The sequence below is a fragment of the Myotis myotis genome, unplaced genomic scaffold (assembly GCF_014108235.1).
Source record: "Myotis myotis isolate mMyoMyo1 unplaced genomic scaffold, mMyoMyo1.p scaffold_m19_p_16, whole genome shotgun sequence".
Lineage (NCBI taxonomy): Eukaryota > Metazoa > Chordata > Mammalia > Chiroptera > Vespertilionidae > Myotis > Myotis myotis.
This window is the reverse complement of record NW_023416320.1, coordinates 11,900,007-11,922,806: the sequence shown is the minus strand read 5'-3', so window position 1 is coordinate 11,922,806 and position 22,800 is coordinate 11,900,007. Positions and strand designations below refer to the sequence as shown.

The 22,800-nt window shown below is 41.3% G+C and overlaps 1 protein-coding gene across 3 annotated transcripts; it reads left to right on the top strand.

Moving 5' to 3' along the window:
• The first annotated feature begins 4,408 nt into the window (after positions 1–4,408).
• Positions 4,409–21,663, top strand: PABPC1 (poly(A) binding protein cytoplasmic 1). 3 transcript variants are annotated; one of them, XM_036337908.1, is made up of 15 exons: positions 4,409–5,125; positions 8,450–8,643; positions 9,107–9,222; positions 11,345–11,475; positions 12,589–12,683; positions 13,007–13,144; positions 13,553–13,648; positions 16,513–16,785; positions 16,905–16,995; positions 17,888–17,998; positions 18,083–18,237; positions 19,022–19,106; positions 19,542–19,672; positions 20,286–20,379; positions 21,210–21,663. In XM_036337908.1, exons 1-14 carry the CDS (start codon positions 4,933–4,935, stop codon positions 20,376–20,378), a joined length of 1,902 nt encoding a protein of 633 aa, XP_036193801.1. In that variant the 5' UTR covers positions 4,409–4,932; the 3' UTR covers position 20,379; positions 21,210–21,663. The 3 variants fall into 3 exon arrangements, with proteins under 3 accessions (XP_036193801.1, XP_036193800.1, XP_036193802.1); XM_036337907.1 differs by having other exon boundaries at positions 4,410–5,125; positions 11,345–11,484; XM_036337909.1 differs by lacking the exon at positions 4,409–5,125 and adding an exon at positions 7,941–7,980 and having other exon boundaries at positions 11,345–11,484.
• Positions 21,664–22,800: the final 1,137 nt, after the last annotated feature.

The following is a 22,800-nucleotide window of genomic DNA, read 5'->3' as shown; positions in this document are numbered from 1 at the left end:
CACTAGAGGCCTTGTGCATGAATTCATGCATGGGTGGGGTCTGGCCAGCCCGGATTAGGGCTGAGCAGGCCAGGGTGGGGGCTGCAGGAGGTCAGCTGGCTGGCTCCGCCCTTGATCTGGGTGTGTGTGTGGGATGACAGGGGGTGGGGCTGGTTGGGGGGAGGGGCCGTCCCCAATCAGGGTGGGGGAGGGCCGATCAGGGCTGCAGTGCACATCATAGCAACCGGTCATTCCAGTGTTCCAGTCGCTTGGCTTTTATATATATAGATTATTCTGTCCTACAGCTTTGTGATCTAAAATTAGATGTACACAGGCAAACAGATAAACACAGACAGCACATTTTTTAAGACCAAAAAGAAATGAGAAAAATGAGAGCAGTGAATCAAAAAGCCAACGGGAATAGACAAATATTACATCTTCTGACTTTTATTTGTAATCTTAACTACCTCTATCAGACACTATCACACTGCTAGTCAAAGAGGGAGGCTGTCCGGTAGCCCCTGAAGGCTGACAGAACGTTAATGGTATCACCACCGTACGTGTCCTCAGCTTCGGGGGTCCAGAAACTCCTTTTATCCAGCAGTCCTTGTTTTTCCCCTCTTGCCCAAATCTGGGTACTAGAAGTCTACTACCTCCAAGCACATCACTGAAAATGAGCACCCAGCCAGTATGTTAGGAAATACTGCCTCCAGTCGTCTGTGGGGGTTAACAGGAGTACAGGGCAGCAGGCTGCCAGGAGGCCTGGACTTGAACACAGCTCTAGGTGCCCGGGTGAACTTCAGGTTTTTATCTCCCGATTAAGCCCCATCCTTGTGTGGTCAGTACATAAGCCTGACTGGCCTTCTCCCTCGGGTTAAAAAACTAAACAAAACAAAACAAAAACCCTCCAATGTGCCAGGCTTTATGATCGGTAATAGGAATACAGATAAATAGAACATCGGCTCTATTTTAGCGCTTACAGGTGATTTCATAAGCAGACTATTTAAAAACAATGTGGTAAATGTAGAGGCAGAGGGGTGGTTAAGGTAAAGCCCAATGGAGTGGTCAGGGAGGGTGACAGGAAGGCTGGGAATAGTCTGGAAGCTGGGCAGAACCAGGAGACTCGTAGCCCAGAAGCCTAGAGCGTGTATTAAAAAAAAAAAAAAAAAAAAAAAGAGGGAGAAAAACAGGGTCAGATTCTACAGATGTCAAACAAACTTAACCAGAAGAGAGTGCATTGGTTGTCCAACAGAAGAGGAATCACTGACGACTGCTGAGAGGGCGGTCTGAGTGGAGGTGGGAGAGAGTGTATCATCGAGGGGTTGAGGAATTAAGGGGAGACAAGAAGTGGAAATAAAAAGTGTGGCTTTGAAAAAGAGAGTAAGTCAGAGGATATGTGACTAAGGGAGAGTCTGTTTGTTTGATTTTTTTATCTGAGAGAAAGGAGTTGGTGGAGATAATGAGAAAGGGGTGACTTGATTCACGGACCAAAGGAACAGGCTCTTGGTTCGCTTCAGATCCCACTCCCGTTTCCTCCTGAGATGAGCTCCGACTCCCTCTCCTGAGTCAACGAGCTCCCTCTCCTCAGGGACCGGCTTGGCTGGTAGTCTTCCCCGTAGATACGCAACTGTTCCTCCCTCAAATATGACAAGGACATGCCCTGCATGCCAACAACTACAGCTGCCTAAGAATCCTGATGGCCAGTTACCTTCTCAAAGTACTTACTAATCTACAAAGAACTGGTGTAACTTTCCAGTGACTATAATACTTCTGTCTGCCACCCAGGGTTTCCATTTCCTGCATCAAGGTGCCCCGGAAGCTCAGCTAATTAATTGGACTTACCAGTTGGGAAGTTGCTGGTTCAAAATGGATTCATAACCAAGAGAAGTCTTTTGAGAGTTATTTAATGCAAGCTCTAGTGAAAACCGAGTAGTGACGGGAGTGCTCAAACCCACCCTAGATAGTGCTGGCCAAACTCTTGTTCTCTGGACAAAATTTTCTAGACTCTAAGCAGACCATTTTTTTCTTCACCTTTGTTATTTATAGTCATGTTTTAGTGAAGTCCAACCAGACACTGTACCCTCATCTTCCTCTACCAGAAGTATATGTTCAAATCCCCTGGATAGATAATCCTGGTAATTATGCATGGTTTGGGTAGTTTAAACTTGGTGTAGTTTAATTTACAAGTTATTGGGGGTGATCTTCCTTCACCCCTTTATTGAGTACGACTCTTTTTTTTATCCCTCTTTGGTTTTATGTATTGTCTCTGTCCAGTGATTTAATTGAAATACTAAAATAAAGTCATGTTTTATTTTAAAGTACGATAATGGAACTTTTACCCTCTTTTTAAAGAAAACAAATTTGGCCCTGGCTGGTTTGGCTTAGGGGATAGAGCATCAGGCCTCGAACCAACAGGTTCCAGGGTTCGATTCCCGGGATCCTTCAATCTGTAGGCCAACCCTGTACCCATTAAGGCAAACAAGCCAGAGCAAAAAAAAACAACAAAAAAAACCAACAACAAAAAACCAAAAGCAAACAAAAAAACAAATTTAGAATCTAATAGAAAACTGTCATAGGTAGGATGCTGGGATTGGCTGTTGACTGTACTGAATCCAATGCCCGTATCTATGACCACCAGAGGAACTCATCATAACCCTCTCGAGGACAGGAGTTTGTTTTTGTCTGCCACCCATCTTCCTTACTTAGGAATATAGTACTCTCCCCTTGACAGGCACTCTATATATCGATGGATCGATTTTAACCAGAGTTCTAATAGATTGAGTGGGATTTACCATTTAGGAATAGATACGTCTTCTTAAGGCACAGTCCTGAGTTTTTTGGCTCTTTTGCCTAATAAAGCACATGAAGCAACATGTTTTTTCAGGAATATTATCTTTCTTCCATCCAAGATAGGGGTGAAAGAGCACTTACGTGGCTGGTTTAAATGTTAATTAAATGACAATGCAGTGCCCGGTGCAGACCTGCCAATACGCTTGGCATGCACTGAAGTTTACTGAGATGAAGAATGCGCTGGGCAATCATTTGAGGCCGTTTCCCTGAACAGTAAAATAAAAAAAATTATTACTACTTGCTCCCCATCCCACACAAGATTGCTGTAGGGAACAGATGGTCGAATGTTTATGCGAGTCCTTGGAAAACTATTGAACACATTAGGACTTTACAGTGGGAATGTGTGTGCTGATATAGCCATTCCTATTAACCGGCATTTTCTGTGGCTCATAACTCATTCCATTTCGCATTGCTATCACAGGCCGCAGCGAATGCAGGACATGGTCTTAAGCGCGCACTGCCGCGTTTCAGGCTCTTCCTAAATGTGCCTCACTTGCAGGTGTGCGGTGCCATGGGAAACGGTGACTCAATACTTTAAGGAAAAACATTTTTTTTTTTTTTTTCTCGAGTCCTTCTGCCTCAAAAGACATTTCTGGCAGGAAGAGCACGAATCGATGCCTCCGACCCAGCACCTTAAGTTCACACTGACCACCATCCTCATCCTTTAACCAGGGAAGCGGACCAAGACCCCCAAACGGCTCCCCCAAATGACAGCCACTGACCAACGACCGGTCTAAGGAGGACTGAGGGGCGTCTGAGGCTCGGGAACCACAGGACCGGGAGCCCGAGGAGCCCGCGGACCCCTCCCCCCTCCGCCGAGCGCACGGCGGGGGCGGCAGCCAGGCTGCAGCGCCGGGACGGTTGGGGCGCCGGGACCCGCGGCCGGTTGGGGGTCAGCGGGCGCCGCGGCCGTTGGGGACTCCAGCTCCCGGCAGGCACCGCTCCTGCGGCCGAGGCGCGGGGCGGCGGTGCCCGCTGGGATTGGTAGTGCGGTCCGGGTAGGAGAAGGGGGAAGCCCGCCCCGGCTCCTTTCACGCACGTTTCGGAAACGGGTTTCTGGAAGGGATCGCGCCGGCTCACCGGTGCCCGGCGTCCCTCGGGGACCGGGGGCGAACCAAACTGGGCTGGGCCGAGGCGGGAAGAGGCCGCGGCGACCGCGCACGTGGGGGGTGGTTAGGGCCGAGGAACCCGGAAGCCTCGCGCCCCGCCCACCGCGGCGGTGACGGGTTAACGCCTCTGCCGGGTGGAGGTGGGGGACGGGGAGTGCGGCGGGCGGGGCGGGCGAGCCGGCCCTCCCCTCCCCCACGGGCCGACGCAGCGCGGGCCCCGCCCCCCGGCCGCCGCGCGTGCGCAGAACCCGCCGCCCCGCCGCCCCGGCCCCACCCCGTACCCGCTGCCGCCGCCGCGCCTCCCTTCCTCTCTGCTCTTTCCTCCTCCTGTTTTTTCTTCCCTCCGCCCTCTCGCCCTCTCTTCTCCTCCTCCTCCTCCTCCGGCGCCGACGCTCACGTCGGGTCCTGGCGTCAGACGCGCCGGGGCGGGGCGAGGGCCGCGTGCGGTATAAATAGAGGGTGCAGGAGGCGGTGCTTCCCCTTCTCCCCGGCGGTTAGTGCTGAGAGTGCGGAGTGTGTGCTCCGGGCTCGGAACACACATTTATTATTAAAAAACCCAAAAAAAATCTAAAAAAACCTTTTAAAAAACCCAAAAAAAAATTTAACAAAAAAGTCCGCGTCTCCCCCCCGCCGGAGACTTTTATTTTTATTTTTTCTTCCTTTTTATAAAAATAACCCGGTGAAGCAGCCGAGACCGACCCGCCCGCGGCCCCGCAGCAGCTCCAAGCAGGAACCCAGAGACCGAGGCCTTCTCGCCGCCCGGACCCGACCCCGCAGCACCTCGCCCCCAGCCGGCAGCCAGCGGCCAGCGGCAGCGGACCAACCCCCGTCCTGCGGCGGCTGTTGAGTAGTTGTCGATTCCGCTCGATTTTTGTCCCTCCGCGCTCGCCCCCGCTCCCCTCCCCCGGCGCCGCCCCCGGCCCCGGCCCCGCACTCGCTCCCCTCCGCTCACGGAAAGGTCGCGGCCTGTGGCCCCGCGGGCAGCCGCTCCGAGATGAACCCCAGCGCCCCCAGCTACCCGATGGCCTCGCTCTACGTGGGGGACCTCCACCCCGACGTGACCGAGGCGATGCTCTACGAGAAGTTCAGCCCGGCCGGGCCCATCCTCTCCATCCGGGTCTGCAGGGACATGATCACCCGCCGCTCCCTGGGCTACGCGTATGTGAACTTCCAGCAGCCGGCGGACGGTGAGCGCCGGGCGGGCGGGCGGCCATGAGGCTCGGGCGGGCGGGCTAGGCCGGCGGTCCCAGGGAGAGGGGGCGGCAGGGCATGTCACACCCCCTGCCCCCGAGGGTCGGCGGGGAGAGAGGCTGGGGCGCCCGGCCCCGCACCCCGGCGGGAACACGCGCCGCCGGCAGCCACACGCCTCTCTCACGCCCGGCCACTTCCTCCTGTGCAACCATTTTCTCGGCCTCCGCCGCTCAAACTTTAGGGTGATGTCGCGCCGGGCGGGGGGTGGGGGTGGGGAGGGACACGTGAGATTGGGTTCTCCGCGGCGCTTCCGCCCGCAGCCGCGGGGGGCCGGGGAGCCGGGCGAGCGCGGAGCCCCCTTTCCGGGAGCAGGTAGGGGCGCCGCCGCCTCCCAGGCTCCGGCCGGCGCCCCGGCCCCGGGAGGAAGTGAGGTTCGGCGCCGGGGAGACAGCACGTGTTGAGCCCCGTCACCCCGCAGGCCCGAGGCCCGCCTGTGCGACCGGCCCCGTCTCCTGGGGGGGCCGCGGGGGTCCCCCGGCCTGATGCCATTCGTCGTTCTTCACCGCCCGCCCGGGGCTGACGGCCCCAGAAATGCCCGTTCCCGGGGGCCGTGCGCCCGGGGTTTTCCCCAAGTTCAAGCGCTTCTTCCTCCCAACGGCGCGGGGGCCGGGAGGGGGGGGCGGGGGCGCGGGGAGAGGTGGATGGAGGATGGCCCCATGGAAGGCCACCGTTTTCTCGGGAGTTTAGATCATTCAAATTTTGTAATCAGGTTAGTTTCGTAATACCGGTTATTTGTTCAGAATAATTGTGTGTTTTTTTCTCTTCTAAAATAGTTCCTATGATTTTGAGGGGCTTTACTTAAGAAAATGTGTTCACAGGTGTTGGCTGTAAAGCGTTACCTGTGAACGCGGTGTGGACTGGGTCATCATTACTTAGGTGGCATTGGAGTGGTTCAGGTTTCTTTTTTAAAAAGCAGCCTAGAATGTCCGTAAGTCGTGAAGAACGACGGAGTTTGCAATAGCAGGTTCTAATTAGCTTGAGACTTACGGGGAAATATATTGCTAACCTTGTGTTTTTATTTTGAAGTTCACAAGAAAACACAAAATTTGGTAGATGGGACATGTGGCCTGATGCATGTGGCCAGGGTTTTTTCTTTACATCGGGATCAATTGAATTCCAAGTCAGCTTCAGTCGATTTAATTTTGTAGAAAAGGCCTTACGCCAGGGTAGAATTTAAACCTTTATTTTATTAAATTCACTTAGTATAACAAGTTACTTAATTATCAGCATTTCACTGGGCCAAGTTAATAATTGAGATTTGGGGGAGGCAGACTATTGTGACACTGGACCAGAAGTTGTAAAACTGCACTGCAGGTTTCCTGCCCTTTTCCTCTGTAAGCAGCGCTTCCAGATGTCACTTCATACCAGTTCTTTGCAACTCTGGGCAGAAGAGAAAGTAATACTAGGGAACATAAGTTTGGGTCAGGTAATCACAATCTAAGTTGATAGAGAAAACTTGAACAAATTCTACAGACCAGAAAATGGTGACTTGAAAAGTGGCTTTTATTTTTTCTAAGCTTAACTATTTGAAATCCAAAGAAACAACTTTTTTAATTTCTTGGGATTTGAAAAAAATTCAATTACCATGTTAAAATATACCCTGTGTATTATCAATATATCAATAGAACAGTGCTAGGACTATTCAAAAGAAGATAGCATTTTTCCATCTTTCATTTATTTGTTTTCTAAATGTACAAATTACTATCCTTCCAAATAGTTTTTCGGGGGTTTCTTTTCCCCCCTCCTATTTATTGCTAAATGAATGGACTTGTAGAATAACTTCTGAAAGTGAGCAGTTTCTAATTTAGCAGGAAGAGGTGACTCATTCAAAAGAAGCTTAAGCAAAGTCAGCTAAAAAACTAGGGGTGCTGAGTAGGTGTGGTCAGTTGATAATGAATTGACAGCTTATCTATCATCACTACCTTCTAGAAAATGAAACTTTCACTTATAAAAAGTGACTAGAAAATTTGTCCTCTCAACAACTTTACAGTTAACGTTGGTATGGAATTTGTGAAACTTGGTGTAGAACTTAAAGTGGACTATTTTTCTCTTAAGGGACTAGTCTTTTTCTTTTTCTTTTTTAAATATATTTTATTGATTTTTTACAGAGAGGAAGGGAGAGAGATTGAGAGTTAGAAACATCAATGAGAGAGAAACGTCGATCAGCTGCCTCCTGCACATCTCCCACTGGGGATATGCCCGCAACCCAGGTACATGCCTTAGACCGGAATCGAACCTGGGACCTCTCAGTCCGCAGGCCGACGCTCTATCCACTGAGCCAAACCGGCTTCGGCATGGGACTAGTCTTTTTCACTTAAGGATGTTTTTTTTTTTTTTTAAATTTAGTTTCAACTTCTCTAATAAGTGTTTCTTTAATGCACACAATTCTTCACAGGTCCTGAAATCACAGGGTAAATTTTGAAATTTTCTAGCACTATCCAGAAATAATTGGTTAAATTATTAGTTATTAAGTACAAAAGTGATCTAAGATAAAATTGGTTTTATATGTCAAGAAAGCATTAATAGTGAATTGTGAGTATTGTAGACTAAATTATGTATTATGCAGCTAAGTATGCCCAACTTCACATTAGTGTTTGAAGGCCTGATTCAAATATTTTTTTTCCCTGATTCAAATCTTGATCTGAATAGATAATAGCCTTTTCTTTTTTTTTCTTTTTCTTTTTCTTTTTACATGGCAATAGGAAGTTATGCCATGAATCACTGAAATCCCACCAATAATTCAGGGGCTTTTTATTTTTTAAGAAAATGGACTGGTTTCTGCTTAATATTGGTAAGTGATAAGCTGCCAATGAACAGGCCAATTTTGGCAAGCAATAGGGAAGAAGCAAAAATGCTTAAAAATTCATAAACTATGCTTAGCCTGTGGATAATCTTTAATTGCCTAATGTCTTTTATATTGCTCATTAAGCAGATTTTATGTGAAAAGGGATCTTGATTTTATGTTGACCAGGAACAAAAAGGTGCTTTTAAATATAATGGCAATTAAAGAGAAAGATTGTTTTAGAAATACATTATCAGTGATATTTCATTAATTAACAGGAAATTTGGGGCTTCTGATAAGCCTCTTCATGTGTTAGACAATTTAAATCTCAACTAGGTTGAGTAAGGTCCAGCCATCATGAAGTTTGAAGAAATAGATTGTGGGCCCAATCACTCCTCCCACACACAGTTAATAAAATTTTAAGTGGCCTGTAAAAGTTTTGAAGCAATAATTCACTATGAAAATATCCTTCCTACAGCGGAGCGTGCTTTAGACACCATGAATTTTGATGTTATAAAGGGCAAGCCAGTTCGCATCATGTGGTCTCAGCGTGATCCATCACTTCGCAAAAGTGGAGTGGGCAACATATTCATTAAAAATTTGGACAAATCCATTGATAATAAAGCACTATATGATACGTTTTCTGCTTTTGGTAACATCCTTTCATGTAAGGTAAGCAACAATGTGACAGATAAACATTTACCATGTTTCCTAAAAAATAGCAACCATACTGTGTATTAATGGGTATCTTTATTTTCCAAATACCCAGGCTAGGTGACTGATAAGTTACAGTTGACATTAGAACAGTGTGCCCACTTAAAAGCAGATTTTTTTCCCCCAGTAAATATCTATATGTGTTTTCTGTCTGTTTGGGAATGCATGTATGCAGAGGGCCAACTATGCATTGTTCTACACTGTTTTATATAGCCACAGATTTTTGGTATCTGCGGGGATACTGAGGGATACATATGTATTTGGGGAGTCAAGTTATATTTAGATTTTGACCTTTGGGTGTCAGCTCCCCTAAGCCTTCCTCCATCCTCTCAGCGTTGGTCAGCTGTATGGTACTTTTGAACATTGGGAAAATGCTGAGTTAATAGTAAGTAATGAAAATCTGCTATACATTTCCCCCTAGGTGGTTTGTGATGAAAATGGTTCCAAGGGTTATGGATTTGTACATTTTGAGACACAGGAAGCAGCTGAAAGAGCTATTGAAAAAATGAACGGGATGCTTTTAAATGATCGTAAAGTGTAAGTATAAAAATTTAGTTATACTTCAGATCTCTTATTAATAGTTCAAATCAATACATTAACTTTACAAGTTAATGTATTTGTGCTCTTTAAGTAAAGAGATACAATTTGAATGAAAATTAACAAACCCTACATCTTGATAGATTTTTATAATTGTTTTTCCTCCACATTCAATGTAACATTAAAATAACTGAATAAAATGGTCAGCCTTCAAACCAAAAAGAAAATAATGGGTATACTGGGGTATAAAGCTTTTTCAAAGTAAGTGCATAGTTGAACAACTAGAACCCAGACAGGAGCTTAATTGTAATTCCTGAGGTAGTAATTAGCCCAATTTTCTATTTGCGGAAACTGAGGCTAAAATAATTTGCCTGTAATTAAATGCCTGCATGACAGATGGGCTAGAATACAAGCCCAGTGGTCTAAATTCTGAACCCAGGGTGACTACGTGGTTATACTGCTGCAATTTATTGATGGATTATAAAGTTTTCTCCCAATCTTTTGAACCCATTCACCTCTTTAAAGAAAAAGCTGAATTAAACCATAAGTCTTTATGGTTAATCTTTCTGAATAAACTTGTTCTTAAAAGTTAAATAATGTCACTGATGGCCTGGCCAGTGTGGCTCGGTTGCGCATCTTCCTGTGCACCAAAAGGGTCACTGATTGGATTCCTGGTCAGAGCATATGCCTGGGTTTTGGATTCGATCCCCAGTAGGGGGTGCGATATGCAAGAGGCAGCCAATTGATGTTTCTCTCTTACATCAATGCTTTCCCCTTTCTCTCTCTAAAATCAATAAAAACAATAAAGTAAATAACAATGGTAAAACTTGTATAAGACTATTTCTGCTATAGGTTGTAAGAATACAGATTTTATGAGCCCAAAGAAATGACAAATTTTATTTTCTCCTCACTGTCAGTGGATCTGGGTAAGTTTAGCTGTGAGGTCATATGTAAATGATCTGTGAGTTTATGTTGTGTGTAGTTAATGATGGCATACAAATTGGGTTTGGTTATAAGTCAACTGCATCACTCTTAAGGTGTGGTTCTCATAAACCAGTGCAAGTGGTGTGATCAGTCTACATGAAGAAGTTATGCACATGGTTTGGATTTTGAGTACATTTAAATGAGAAATATTCAGCATTATTAGTATTCTCAGATGAAAACATAGTTTGCCTGTCAGCTGTGCTTCAACGGGGGCAAAGTGCTCATCACTGGTGGGGCAGATTTTTGAGTAGGATTATAGGAAATGTTTTACTTTGATACATATTAAATATTCTTCAATGACACATTTATATTAGGGGAAAACTAAATTTAAAAACATTTTGTTGATAATGTAAAAAATAATGCAGGGCTATTATGTGTTAAGAGTAGAGAATTAAGCTGCATTTTAAGTTACAAAGTGTAAGAGCCACTTTGAAACAGCTGCTGTAAAAGCTTTTGTCCTTTTTTCTAAATCCTCACTGGAGTATGTGTTTTAGGGAGAGGGAGAGAGAAACATCAGAACAAGGGTTGGTAACTTCCTGTGTGCACCCTATCCTGGGATCTAACTTGCTACCTAGTTATGTGCCCTGACTTGGAATTGAACCTGCAGTTGTTTGGTGTACAGGACAATGCTCCAACCAATAGAGTCACCTGGCCAGGGTGTTTTTATGTCTTTCCATTGGTGTCCCACTCATCTTAAAGGTGACAGAAGGGAGAGAAGTGTGTATTAAGAAAAATGGTTTTTTGCCCTAACTGGGTAAGTTGTTCAGTTGGTTAGAGTGTCATCCCAATACACCAAGGTTGTGGTTTCAACCCCTGGTCAGGACACATACAAGAACCAAAGAATAAGCGGAACAACAAATCAATGTTTTCCTTCCTCCCTTCTCCCTTTTTGCCTCCCCCCTCACTAAAAGTGAATAAAATTGAAAGAAAAAATGTTTTGTGTGTGTGATTGTAATTATGAAGTTTTTTATATTTTATACTTTCATTTTTTCATTGAGGCTCTCTTTCTGTTTTACAGTGTGCTCTCCATTAGAGATTTTGAAATTATGAATAGCGTTTACAAAATCAACCATCAGGCTTAATCTGAACTTCTAAAATGGAAACTAAATTTTATAGTCTACACTTTCTTTTCTTTTAGATTTGTTGGGCGATTTAAGTCTCGTAAAGAACGAGAAGCAGAACTTGGAGCTAGGGCAAAAGAGTTCACCAATGTTTACATCAAGAATTTTGGAGAAGACATGGATGATGAGCGCCTTAAGGATCTCTTTGGCAAGTTTGGTAATGTGTCTGAATTAAATTTTTACACTCAAAGTTCTGAGTAATCTTTATATTAAAAGCCTAGGCAGAATGACAGGTCTCTATGATGCACACTGACCACCAGGGGGCACACGCTCAACGCAAGAATGCAAGAGGGCATAGGCCAGGCTGAGGGACAACCCCCCTCCCCCGCCCCCCCGCATGAATTTCATGAACTGGGCCTCTAGTTGCTCAATATTAGTTTTGGCTAATTTCACCAAAATAAATGAGACTTAGATGATACTTAAAATTTGTAGTTTTTTGGATTAAGCTACTGATCATCTATTGTACTGCAAAGTAATATATATATATATATATATATATATATATATATATATATATATATATATGCCTAGTATGCAAATTGTCAGGTGTTGTATATTTAATCTATCTTTTGAGATTAGAAGCTATTTCTGACGTTTGGTTGGATATTGTAACCACTTCAAATAAATAATGCTGTCAGTTGGCCACCAATTCGTAAATTTGTCAGTTATATTCTGGATGGCTTTGCATAGCAGAGATTGAAAGTATAACCTTAGGACTGCAGCACATTCAGGAGTAACAATCTATGATCATACATCTTGCAAATTCTCTAATTGGATTTTTAGCCTTTTTGTCCCACCTGCCTGAGATAATGCCCGCCTCAGTTAAGTGTCATTTTTAGTTGAGTGGGTGGGGACTGGGCGTGTGAATGCAGACACATGCCACCTCTAGGTGATTCTTTGTCTTCCCAAATGCCAGACGCTGTATTCCCTTCACTGACTGTTGAAGTCAGGTGGGCCAGGGCTTAAGAAGTTCTTACTTGTTAATCCTGATGTCAAGAAAACCAAATTGTTGGGTTAAAAAAAAAGCAAATCTGGTCTGTAGTACTGCTAAGAATAAAATTTCATTTTTTACAGTTGTCTAAAACATATCTCCATAAATGGAAGTAGGAATGTTTTCAGTTTACTTCTTAGTAGAAATACAAAGTCTTTTAAGAGACTATTTAGTGCCCACGCATGGCTTTGTTTTTGTGCGTTGAAACTTAAAATGTATAAACTAAGTATTGCATGGAATATCTAAGTCATTAAAAAAAATTTTTTTTAGGACCTGCCTTAAGTGTGAAAGTAATGACAGATGAAAGTGGAAAATCCAAAGGTTTTGGATTTGTAAGCTTCGAAAGGCATGAAGATGCACAGAAAGTAAGGCTTAAATATATTAACTAAAGGCACTAATTGCTCTGTGTTTTATCGCAAGGAGATATAAAACTGGGTTGCTCTTATGTTGAAATTTACATGCATACCAATGGCTATTTTACATGTTCATCTTTACATGTTTTTTTAATTTTATTTGGATTTTATATATTTTGACATAAATTGGGAACCTACATTTTCCCCAAACTGCAAAGTTTAGTTTTTGTTATGGGTCTGTCTTTTTGGCTTTCATAACGTAACAAACTTTGTTGTTAAAAAAATAAATTTCCATATTTCAAATTAGTAATTAAAGTTCTTGTTATTTCTGTAAGGCTGTGGATGAGATGAATGGAAAGGAGCTCAATGGAAAACAAATTTACGTTGGTCGAGCTCAGAAAAAAGTGGAACGGCAGACGGAACTTAAACGCAAATTCGAACAGATGAAGCAAGATAGGATCACCAGATACCAGGTTCGTTTTTTGTTTTTTAATATATTTTTATTGATTTCAGAGAGGAAGGGTGAGAGACAGAAACATCAATAATGAGAGAGAACCACTGATTGGCTACTTCCTGAGCAGCCCCTACTGGGGTTCAAGCCTACAATCCAGGCATGTGCCCTGACCGGGAATCGAACCATGGCCTCCTGGTTTCATAGGTCTACACACAGCCACTGAGCCATACCGGCTGGGCTGCCTGGTTCATTTTAATTGAGCAAGTTAATAAGACAGGGATGAGGAAACCTATTTTACTTACTGACACATAATCGGAGGATTTGAGTTGGGGGAGGGGGAAGAAACATGGGATAAAACAGTAGGAAGTGTGCTTAAGTACCACCATGGTTTTCTTTTTCTAGTTTTTCTTTTTTTTTTTTTTTTTAGGGTGTTAACCTTTATGTGAAAAATCTTGATGATGGTATTGATGATGAACGTCTCCGGAAAGAGTTCTCTCCATTTGGTACAATCACTAGCGCAAAGGTAAGCATTTTTTTTTTTTTTAAGATTTTGGAAAAATCCATGGTTATATGTACTTACATTTCACATCAGTTCACTTTTTTTTTTTCACTTTGTAAACGAATAGTCAAATAAGGTGGGCCTCCCCATTTTTTTTTTCCTTTTCCTGGAAATCAAGTTTTTGCTTCATTACTTAAAAAAAAAACCACTCAAATTTGATGTGGATGTTGTAGCCCCATGGTTTAATTTTGCAGATGGAGAGTTCTGCATTCTTTCCTGAGGAAGCTGCAGTTGATGACCGACCATAGTTAAATTGATTGATCCTCAATGATGTGCACTGTTCTACACTTTGTTAAACTAGTGCTTTTACTGGTTAAGGTGTCAGTTTATTAGGGGACTATACCTGTTAACAATTGGGCTAATCTGTATTCACTTATTCTGAAGAGTCAGACTCTAAAAACAGGATTCTATACTAAATTCTGGAATTTCAGAGTGTAGGAAACATTAAAGCTCTGTGCTCTGGAATGATCTGTGGCTCATCTTTCTACTCAGCTTTTCCTGGCAAACCCATTGACTGAGGAAGCTTCTGTGAAAGTGAGGAAATGTTAGGAACACAGTAGATGAATACAAATAAGAAAGCAAGTGATGTGGTGGTCTTGTGTTACAGCCTGTGCTTTTGTAAGAGTACCTGGAGTGTGGCGGCATTTATTCCTGAGTGTCTTTAACCTCAGTGTACTGCTTGAAAGCTGTTTAACCTGAATATTATGCATTCATTTATTTTAAATGTATTTCACATGCATGTTTTACAAAGGAGAGTTCTTAAAGTCCTTTGTGGATTATAATATCACTATTTGCAAGGAGGTGAAAAGTTTGGCAAGAATTTATTTTGGAGGGAGGAAGGGGAGAGTATTATGTTGATTTAATAATGCTTGCTGAAAAAACATATCAAAAAGAAAGACAAAAAGTGAAAGGCAACTCCCGCATCCCCCATTTTCAGTCTCCAAAAAGATTGAGTGGTGTTGATAATTTTTTGTGCTTGTCCAGTCTATATGTATAGTTTTTAGAAAACAGGATTATGCCCTGCCTATTCTGCAACTTACTGTTTTATTTAACAATATATCTAAATACATATTTCAGGCATTTATTTTTTTTTGCTAATAGTTAAATATTCATGGTATGGATATATCATAAATTATTTTACTGTACCTGTATTGATAAGTATTTGGGTTGCTTTGCATGTTTCCAAAGTAAAATCCACCTTTCTACAAACCATTTTTACTCATATATATATATATTTGTATACATGCCAGTATTTCTAGAATTGATATTGCTGTTTTGTGGGTGTGTATTTAAAATTGATACAACAGAATTGTCCAAAAGGGCTGAATAAATTTCTATTACTCTTATTAGGAGAAAGATATCTTTTCAAATGTTGACATGTTTTTCATGTGTTTACTATTTTTGCCTTTCATTGGTCAGATTACATTTTTCCTTCATTTTTGCATTTTATGTTCAGATTGAGAATCTGGCAATTTTATTTTTTTAATGTGATGTGAAGAGGTCTAACAGTTCTTTTCAGTTATCCCAATGTACCATATACTAAATAGTTCAAAGTCAATCCTTTGCCCCCTATTTTTTAAATGTTCACTTTAACGCACTAAATTCCCATAATTGCATGGGTATGTTTCTGGACTCTTAAATTTATATATAATTGACTTAAAACGTTAATTTCATGTTTACGACACAGTGATTCAGTATTTTATATATTGTGAAGAGATGACAATTCATCACTGTACAGTTACAAAAAATATTTTTCTTGTAATGAAAAACTTGTAAGATCTCTGCTAGCAACCTTCAAGTATACAATACAGTATTATTAACTACTAGAGGCCCGCTGTACAAAATTTGTGCAAGAGTAGGCCTTCCTTTCCCCGGCTGCTGGCACCAGCTTCCCTCTGGCACCCCCGGGACTCGGGGTCATCGTCGGAAGGTCATCTAGTCTAATTAGCATATTACACTTTTATTATTATAGTCCCCATGCTGTACATTCCATTTCCATGATTTATTTTGTAGCTGGGCGTTTGTACTGTTTAACCCCCTTTACCCAGTTTTCCCATCCTTTGCCCCTCTGGTACCCACTCGTCTTATTTTCTGTATCCAGGAACTCAGGAGTTGTTTCTTTTCTTTTTTCTTTTTTTTTTTTTTTAATTTGTTTTTGGTTTTGATTCTACATAAAAGTAAGATTGGCGTCTGTTTCATTGCCATTTTTATTCCTGTGTTTCCAGCATACTGTTTAATGTAGCTGGATAGCACACTTATGTATATTTCTGGGCTAGTGAGGAGTTCTTTACATTACCTCATTGCTTGTTGCAAAGATCTTTGCAGTCAGTGAAAGTTTCCTGAATATTGTTTATACCCCAATATTCATGGCCCCTTCTGGTCTTGAGTGTGAAGTTTTTATTTTAAAATATGCGTATTAGAAGATTCAACTGCTTTCCTTCCCCCTCTTTCCTCTTTAAAGAGTAATAAAGCATTTTGTCAGCTTCAGTGGCTCGAAGAGTGATTTTAATTGGGTATTTCCAATTTAGTAAGCCTTGAGTTTATTTAGCTATTTAAACCTTAATATTGAGAATCTAAATATCTGAGTATCTTTAAAAAATTGCTGTTGCACCTCTGCCCCTTTACTTCCTCCTTTGCTTGGCTGGGATAATGCATGTGTGTAGCTTGCCCTTAATATTCAGGTACTAAGGAAAAACTGGGGAAAAAATTCTTTCATTGTTAACAGGGTTTAGTTGAGTCAGTAGCTGTCATTGTAATAATGCTCTCAATTGGTGCCTCATTTTACCACTGCATTAACCTTGTTTAATATTTTTTTTTTCTTTCAATAGGTTATGATGGAGGGTGGTCGCAGCAAAGGGTTTGGTTTTGTATGTTTCTCCTCCCCAGAAGAAGCCACTAAAGCAGTTACAGAAATGAATGGTAGAATTGTGGCTACCAAACCATTGTATGTAGCTTTAGCTCAGCGCAAAGAAGAGCGCCAGGCTCACCTCACTAACCAGTATATGCAGAGAATGGCAAGTGTGAGAGCTGTGCCCAACCCCGTAATCAACCCCTACCAGCCAGCACCTCCTTCAGGTTACTTCATGGCAGCTATCCCACAGGTACGTTTTTCTGTTTGAGAACCTTTATTTAGTATATAGCAGGTATATATTTAGAGTATATAGCTAGTTGCATTATTTGCTTTTACTCTTTAGCTGATGTATTTGCTTGCTTTCTGCAGACTCAGAACCGTGCTGCATACTATCCTCCTAGCCAAATTGCTCAACTAAGACCAAGTCCTCGCTGGACTGCTCAGGGTGCCAGACCTCATCGTAAGCTTTTCCTTTTTTCTCTTGAGGGGATGGATTATTTGAATAAAAATATACATGGGCCAATTAGCTGTTATATTTCAGTGATATGTTAACTTTTCATAATTTATGGTTATCAATGTTCATTTGATTCTAGCTTTTTTTTTTTTTTTTTAAATTCTCACCCTGGGTCATGCTTATTGAATTTATTTTATTTTTTAATTTAAAAAAAAATTGTAAAATGCTTCACCACTCTGAGACAGTGAGACAGTGATTTCTGTGCTGGTTTGACTTTTCCTTTATGGTAAGTTTGGGAATGGATCCAACTCTTTATTCTTTTTTAACTTATTTTAATATGTTTCCATTGATTATTTATTTATTTTAATTTTTTTTAGAAGGAGAGAGAAATATATGAGAGAGAAACATTGATCAGTTGCCTTCCGCACACACTCCAACTGGGGATCGAGCCTGTAACCTGGGAATGTTCCCTGACCGGAAGTCAAACTGGTGACCATTCAGTGCACCAGGTGATGCTCAACTAACTGAGCCATACTGGCCAGGGCAGGATCTAATTCTTAATTTCATATTTGGTTGGGCAGTAGTTTTAAAGATTTTGTTACTTGTATGAAGACCAGGTCCTGGCATCTTTGGCCTTATCCTGTCTGTAGAATAGTGTTGTATTGTAGGAACACTTGGAATGAGGTTTGTGTATGATGATTAGATATTAATAAGTACTTGTATGAATGAATATTCACTGATGCTGTGATCTAATAAGTCTGGGGATACTGTAGGTGTGAGACTAAAAAATGGTATTTACTTTTAGCCTTTTGTTCAAACCTCAGCTCTAAAAAAGCAGCATGAACACCTTCAGTGAGTTTTGCCGAGTTAATGTGTGTGTTCATATCTTTAAATGCAGCATTCCAAAATATGCCCGGTGCTATCCGCCCAGCCGCTCCTAGACCACCATTTAGTACTATGAGACCAGCTTCTTCACAGGTTCCACGAGTCATGTCCACACAGCGTGTTGGTGAGTCTTAACCCTGCCTATAAAAATTGGTCTCCAATTTGAAGTAGCAAGGTAAATGTACAAAATATATGTTTTTATTTTTAGCTAACACATCAACACAGACAATGGGTCCTCGTCCTGCAGCGGCTGCTGCTGCAGCTACTCCTGCTGTCCGCACCGTTGCACAGTATAAATACGCTCCAGGAGTTCGCAATCCTCAACAGCATCTTAATGCACAGCCACAAGTTACCATGCAACAGGTATGGACTTACTGATTTCTTCATAAAGGCGACAGAACCTTGGTTGCAATCAAAGAAATTGAAGACAACTATGACATAGGAGAGTTTAGGTTGTCTAAAACATTTTTTTTTTAAATATATTTTATTGATTTTTTACAGAGAGGAAGGGAGAGGGACAGAGAGTAGAAACATCAATGAGAGAGAAATATCGATCAGCTGCCTCCTGCACACCTCCCATTGGGGATGTGCCCGCAACCCAGGTACATGCCCTTGACCGGAATCGAACCTGGGACCTTTTAGTCCACAGGCCGACACTCTATCCACTGAGCCAAACTGGTTTCGGCTAGAACATCTTGTTAATTGTCCCATTAGTTGATAGTATGTAAAATTGTCTTACCTGCCTTGTGCTATAGGAATTAGATAAGCTTTCTGCATTTCCCATTCTTACTTGGGTGACTTGAGTTTTGTTTGGCATAGCTGTAAGGAAGACGGTAAAATCAAGTTTACTTGGTGAGATGTAGCTCACTCCTGCACCTCCCCCCCCCCTTTTTTTTTCACCCTGGACCAAAACTGTCATTGCTTATAATAGAAATCTGGTTCCAAAGAATACTCCAGGTTAAAAAAAAAAAGTGGAATATCCCATGTGGTCTTAATACTTGAACAAATAAGTGTGTTTGTGGTTTACTCAGCTTCTATTTGTTCAGATTGCAGTCTATCATCTCACTGATTTTCCAGTGGTGACTGCCACTTATACTTGCCATTACTTCTTACTTGAAACTTAGGAATTTTCCTATTTTATATCTAGCCTGCTGTTCATGTACAAGGTCAGGAGCCTTTGACTGCTTCCATGTTGGCATCTGCCCCTCCTCAAGAGCAAAAGCAAATGTTGGGTAGGTACCTCTGTCTTACCTAGTCAGTTAGAGACTAGAAAACAGACACAAAAACCTCTTTTGCACCTAATAATACAGCTGGATTTATCTGAATTCGCATGAATGATGAAGATGGCACAGTTTGTCTGCCTAACTAATTTAAAGCCCAGAAAGTTATCAATATGTTGCTTTTGATGGATATGGTAATAGGGCATTACACCCCTACTTGCTATGCATTCCCACCACATTGTTGGAAGAGGGAATTTGAAACAAATGAGGGACGAACTTTGTTTGACTTTGCCTGAGTATAGATTTAACAATTGAATATAGCAACATAGCTTACGCTCATTTATTTGCTATATACAAAAGGTTCTTAAATCCCGGTTTTAATATGGTAGATGCCTTTAGGATTTTTTTTTTTTTTTATTGAAGTCTTTGAAATGTTTTTGTCCCTAGGTGAACGGCTGTTTCCTCTCATTCAAGCAATGCACCCTACTCTTGCTGGTAAAATCACTGGCATGTTGTTGGAGATCGATAATTCAGAACTTCTTCATATGCTTGAGTCTCCAGAGTCTCTCCGTTCTAAAGTAATTTAAATTTGTCATTTATCTAACAACTTAGACTACGAATATTTTTAGGGCTTTTTGTAGGAGCTTAATTTCATAGAACATTATTAAGTGCTATATACAGGATGGGCAAAAGTAGGTTTACAGTTGTAAGTACGTGAAACAGATCATTCTACAAACCGTGAACTATTCTAAGAGTTCTACAAGTAGTAATTGTAAGTTCTGATAATAACGTGTGCTGCTGCTGTTCCCATTTTATAAATTGGGAAACAAGCATAGAGACGTTAAATAATTCCCCAATGCTCACAAAGCTAGAAGTGCCAAGCGTGGTTTCAAATCAGTCAGTTTAACTCTAGTATCCATGCTCTCCTAGCTGCTACTTCTTTACTGGAAAAAGATAGTGATATTTGCTAATATTTTTCAACTTTGGAGGATTTTTGGTGAGAGTAAGTACAAGAGAGTTCATAATTCTGGAATAGTGGTGGAATGGAACTCAAAAAGATAAGGATAATAGTTGGAATGTTTTTTGGAACTCTTAGTTCTTTCCACTTGACCTTTGATGACATTTGTGTATGGTCAAGTTGAGATTCTTTTAGTTATTCCTTTTCAGAGCCAGTTTGTTCTCCTTTTTTAGGTTGATGAAGCTGTAGCCGTACTACAAGCCCACCAAGCTAAAGAGGCTGCCCAGAAAGCAGTTAACAGTGCCACCGGTGTTCCAACTGTTTAAAGTGAGCTTCCCCGCATGGTTGTTTTAGCTTGTTTCCTCAATCTTTTATAATAGTTTGAGCATATTTTGAAACATGGCAAAAATTATTTTACCATTAAGTCCAAATATATTGATAGTTTTTCAGAGAAATGGAAATGTAAGAATTAAATGTTACTTGTTACCCTGATATTAACTTGGATTTTCAAAATCAAAGCATTTAAACATTTTATATAGTGAGTTTTGTTAAATGGCCTTTAACAGGGGTTGGCCCTTTGTGTACTTTATTCTCAGGGCCTTCCTAGCTTATGCTTTTTCTTGGGTGGCAGTAGTAACAGTTGCCCTTAGGCCTCTACTATTGCCTTTTATTACTCCCAAGAAATAGTATTATAATGTAGCTGTTCAGCCAGGACCAGAGATTGGAAAAGCTTTTCTGAAAAGGACCAGATAGGAAACATTTTGGGCTTTGTGGGCCTTGTGTTTGTTGGCAGAAACAACCCTGTTGCAGTATGAAAGCAGTCATAGACAATATGTAAACAAATGAGTGTGGTTGACTGAATTTGGTACACAGCTTTAATTTGCTACTGACAAGTACTAGTATTGGTCTTATCTTCCTTGTTTTGTTGGCTTGGTTTTATTGCAGTATATTGGATATATAATGGGGAAATTTAAGGCACGCCACACACCGTTAATTGGACACGTGTCTATATTGTGACATGATGGCCACTGGAGCGGTGGTTAGTGCCTCCATCACTTTATGTAATGATCTTGTTTTTTTTAGTGGTTGGAATAATTAAGATCTAGTCTCAGAGCAAGTTTTATGATTATAATCTTTTTTCCCCCCCATGTTTACAGATTGATCAGGGACCATGAAAAGAAACTCGTGCTTCACCGAAGAAAAATATCTAAACATCGAAAAACAATATTACGGAAAAAAAAAACATTGCAAAATATAAAATAAATAAAAAAAGGAAAGGAAACTTTGGACCTTATGTACCGAGCAAATGCCAGGTCTAGCAAAAATAATGCTAGTCCTAGATTACTTATTGATTTAAAAACAAAAACAAAAAAAAAACACAAAAAAATAGTAAAATATAAAAACAAATTAATGTTTTATAGACCCTGGGAAAAAGAATTTTCAGCAAAGTACAAAAATTTAAAGCATTCCTTTCTTTAATTTTGTAATTCTTTACTGTGGAATAGCTCAGAATGTCACTTCTGTTTTAAATAACAGAATTGATAACTGAGCAAGGAAACGTAATTTGGATTATAAAATACTTGCTTTAATAAAAATTCCTTAAACAGTAAACAGTGATGTTATGCTATTTTATTTCACTTGGCTTGTGTAAGTAGGCGATAAGTTGGAATTAGCTTAAGAACCTCTTGTGACAAAGGTATAGTTTAAATGATCTTAACATTTCTATTTTTTGAGATGACAGTTTGACTATTAAGGTTTCTAGGCTGAGAGATAACTTAAGCCTTCATTTATATGGTGGAGGACAAGTAAACAGTTACTCTGTATAGAGGAGTGTTTTGGGTATGGTTTTTATATTAAATGTCAACAAGGATTCATTTTTTAGCCTTATTTTTTAGTGGCCTCCTGCATATCCCCTACTGGGGATCGAACCCACAACCCGGGCACATGTCCTTGACCGGAATTGAACCATGACACCTGATTCATAGGTTAACGTTCAACCACTGAGCCACACCAGTCAGGCTAGAGAATGGGTTTTAGAAGATGTGGGCTAAGGCCCAAGACATCTGTGAAACAAATTCCCCTGGCAATTTAAATGTACTTTTGAGAATGGTTTTAATACCAGCTCTTATGCCTTTGGGAGCAAATAAATAAATCCAAATAAAACCATTCCTATATCAGCCCTCTCTGCATGATGAAGCCTTACAATGCTCTGTGTCTGGAATGCTTTTCATTTGGCTTCCTGTTTTGAAACAATAAAAAACCCCACCTCTATCCCATGGTTTAAATCTGTACCCCCTCCCCCCATAGACCTTCTAATGACTATTTTGTCTAACCATACACTTAACCCTCTAACGCGCTTGACAGTTTAGGTAGAGAAACATATATCCTATTTTTCAAAATTTGAGAAAATGGTTCAAGCTTTGAGGTTTTAAAGGAGCAGACTTTAGTTTGAGACACTTTAGAAGTCATATCTATAAACTTCCCACAGTTGAAGTTTAAAACTATTCTAAAATCTAGAGTTGCAGATACGAGTTTACAGACAGTAGCTTTATATGGTTTTATGTGCTGCAGATACACCATCCATCTGTTCTGCAAATACCTTCATTTTCTAGTGAAGCAAACTTCTGCTTAGTTTGGAGCCAACAAAAGTTTGTGATCTGGCAGGAATTGATTTAGGAAAAAACTTGCACTCCATTACTCCATTCTCATTGTTTGATTCTGTGTTTGCAAATTCATCTCACAAAAATA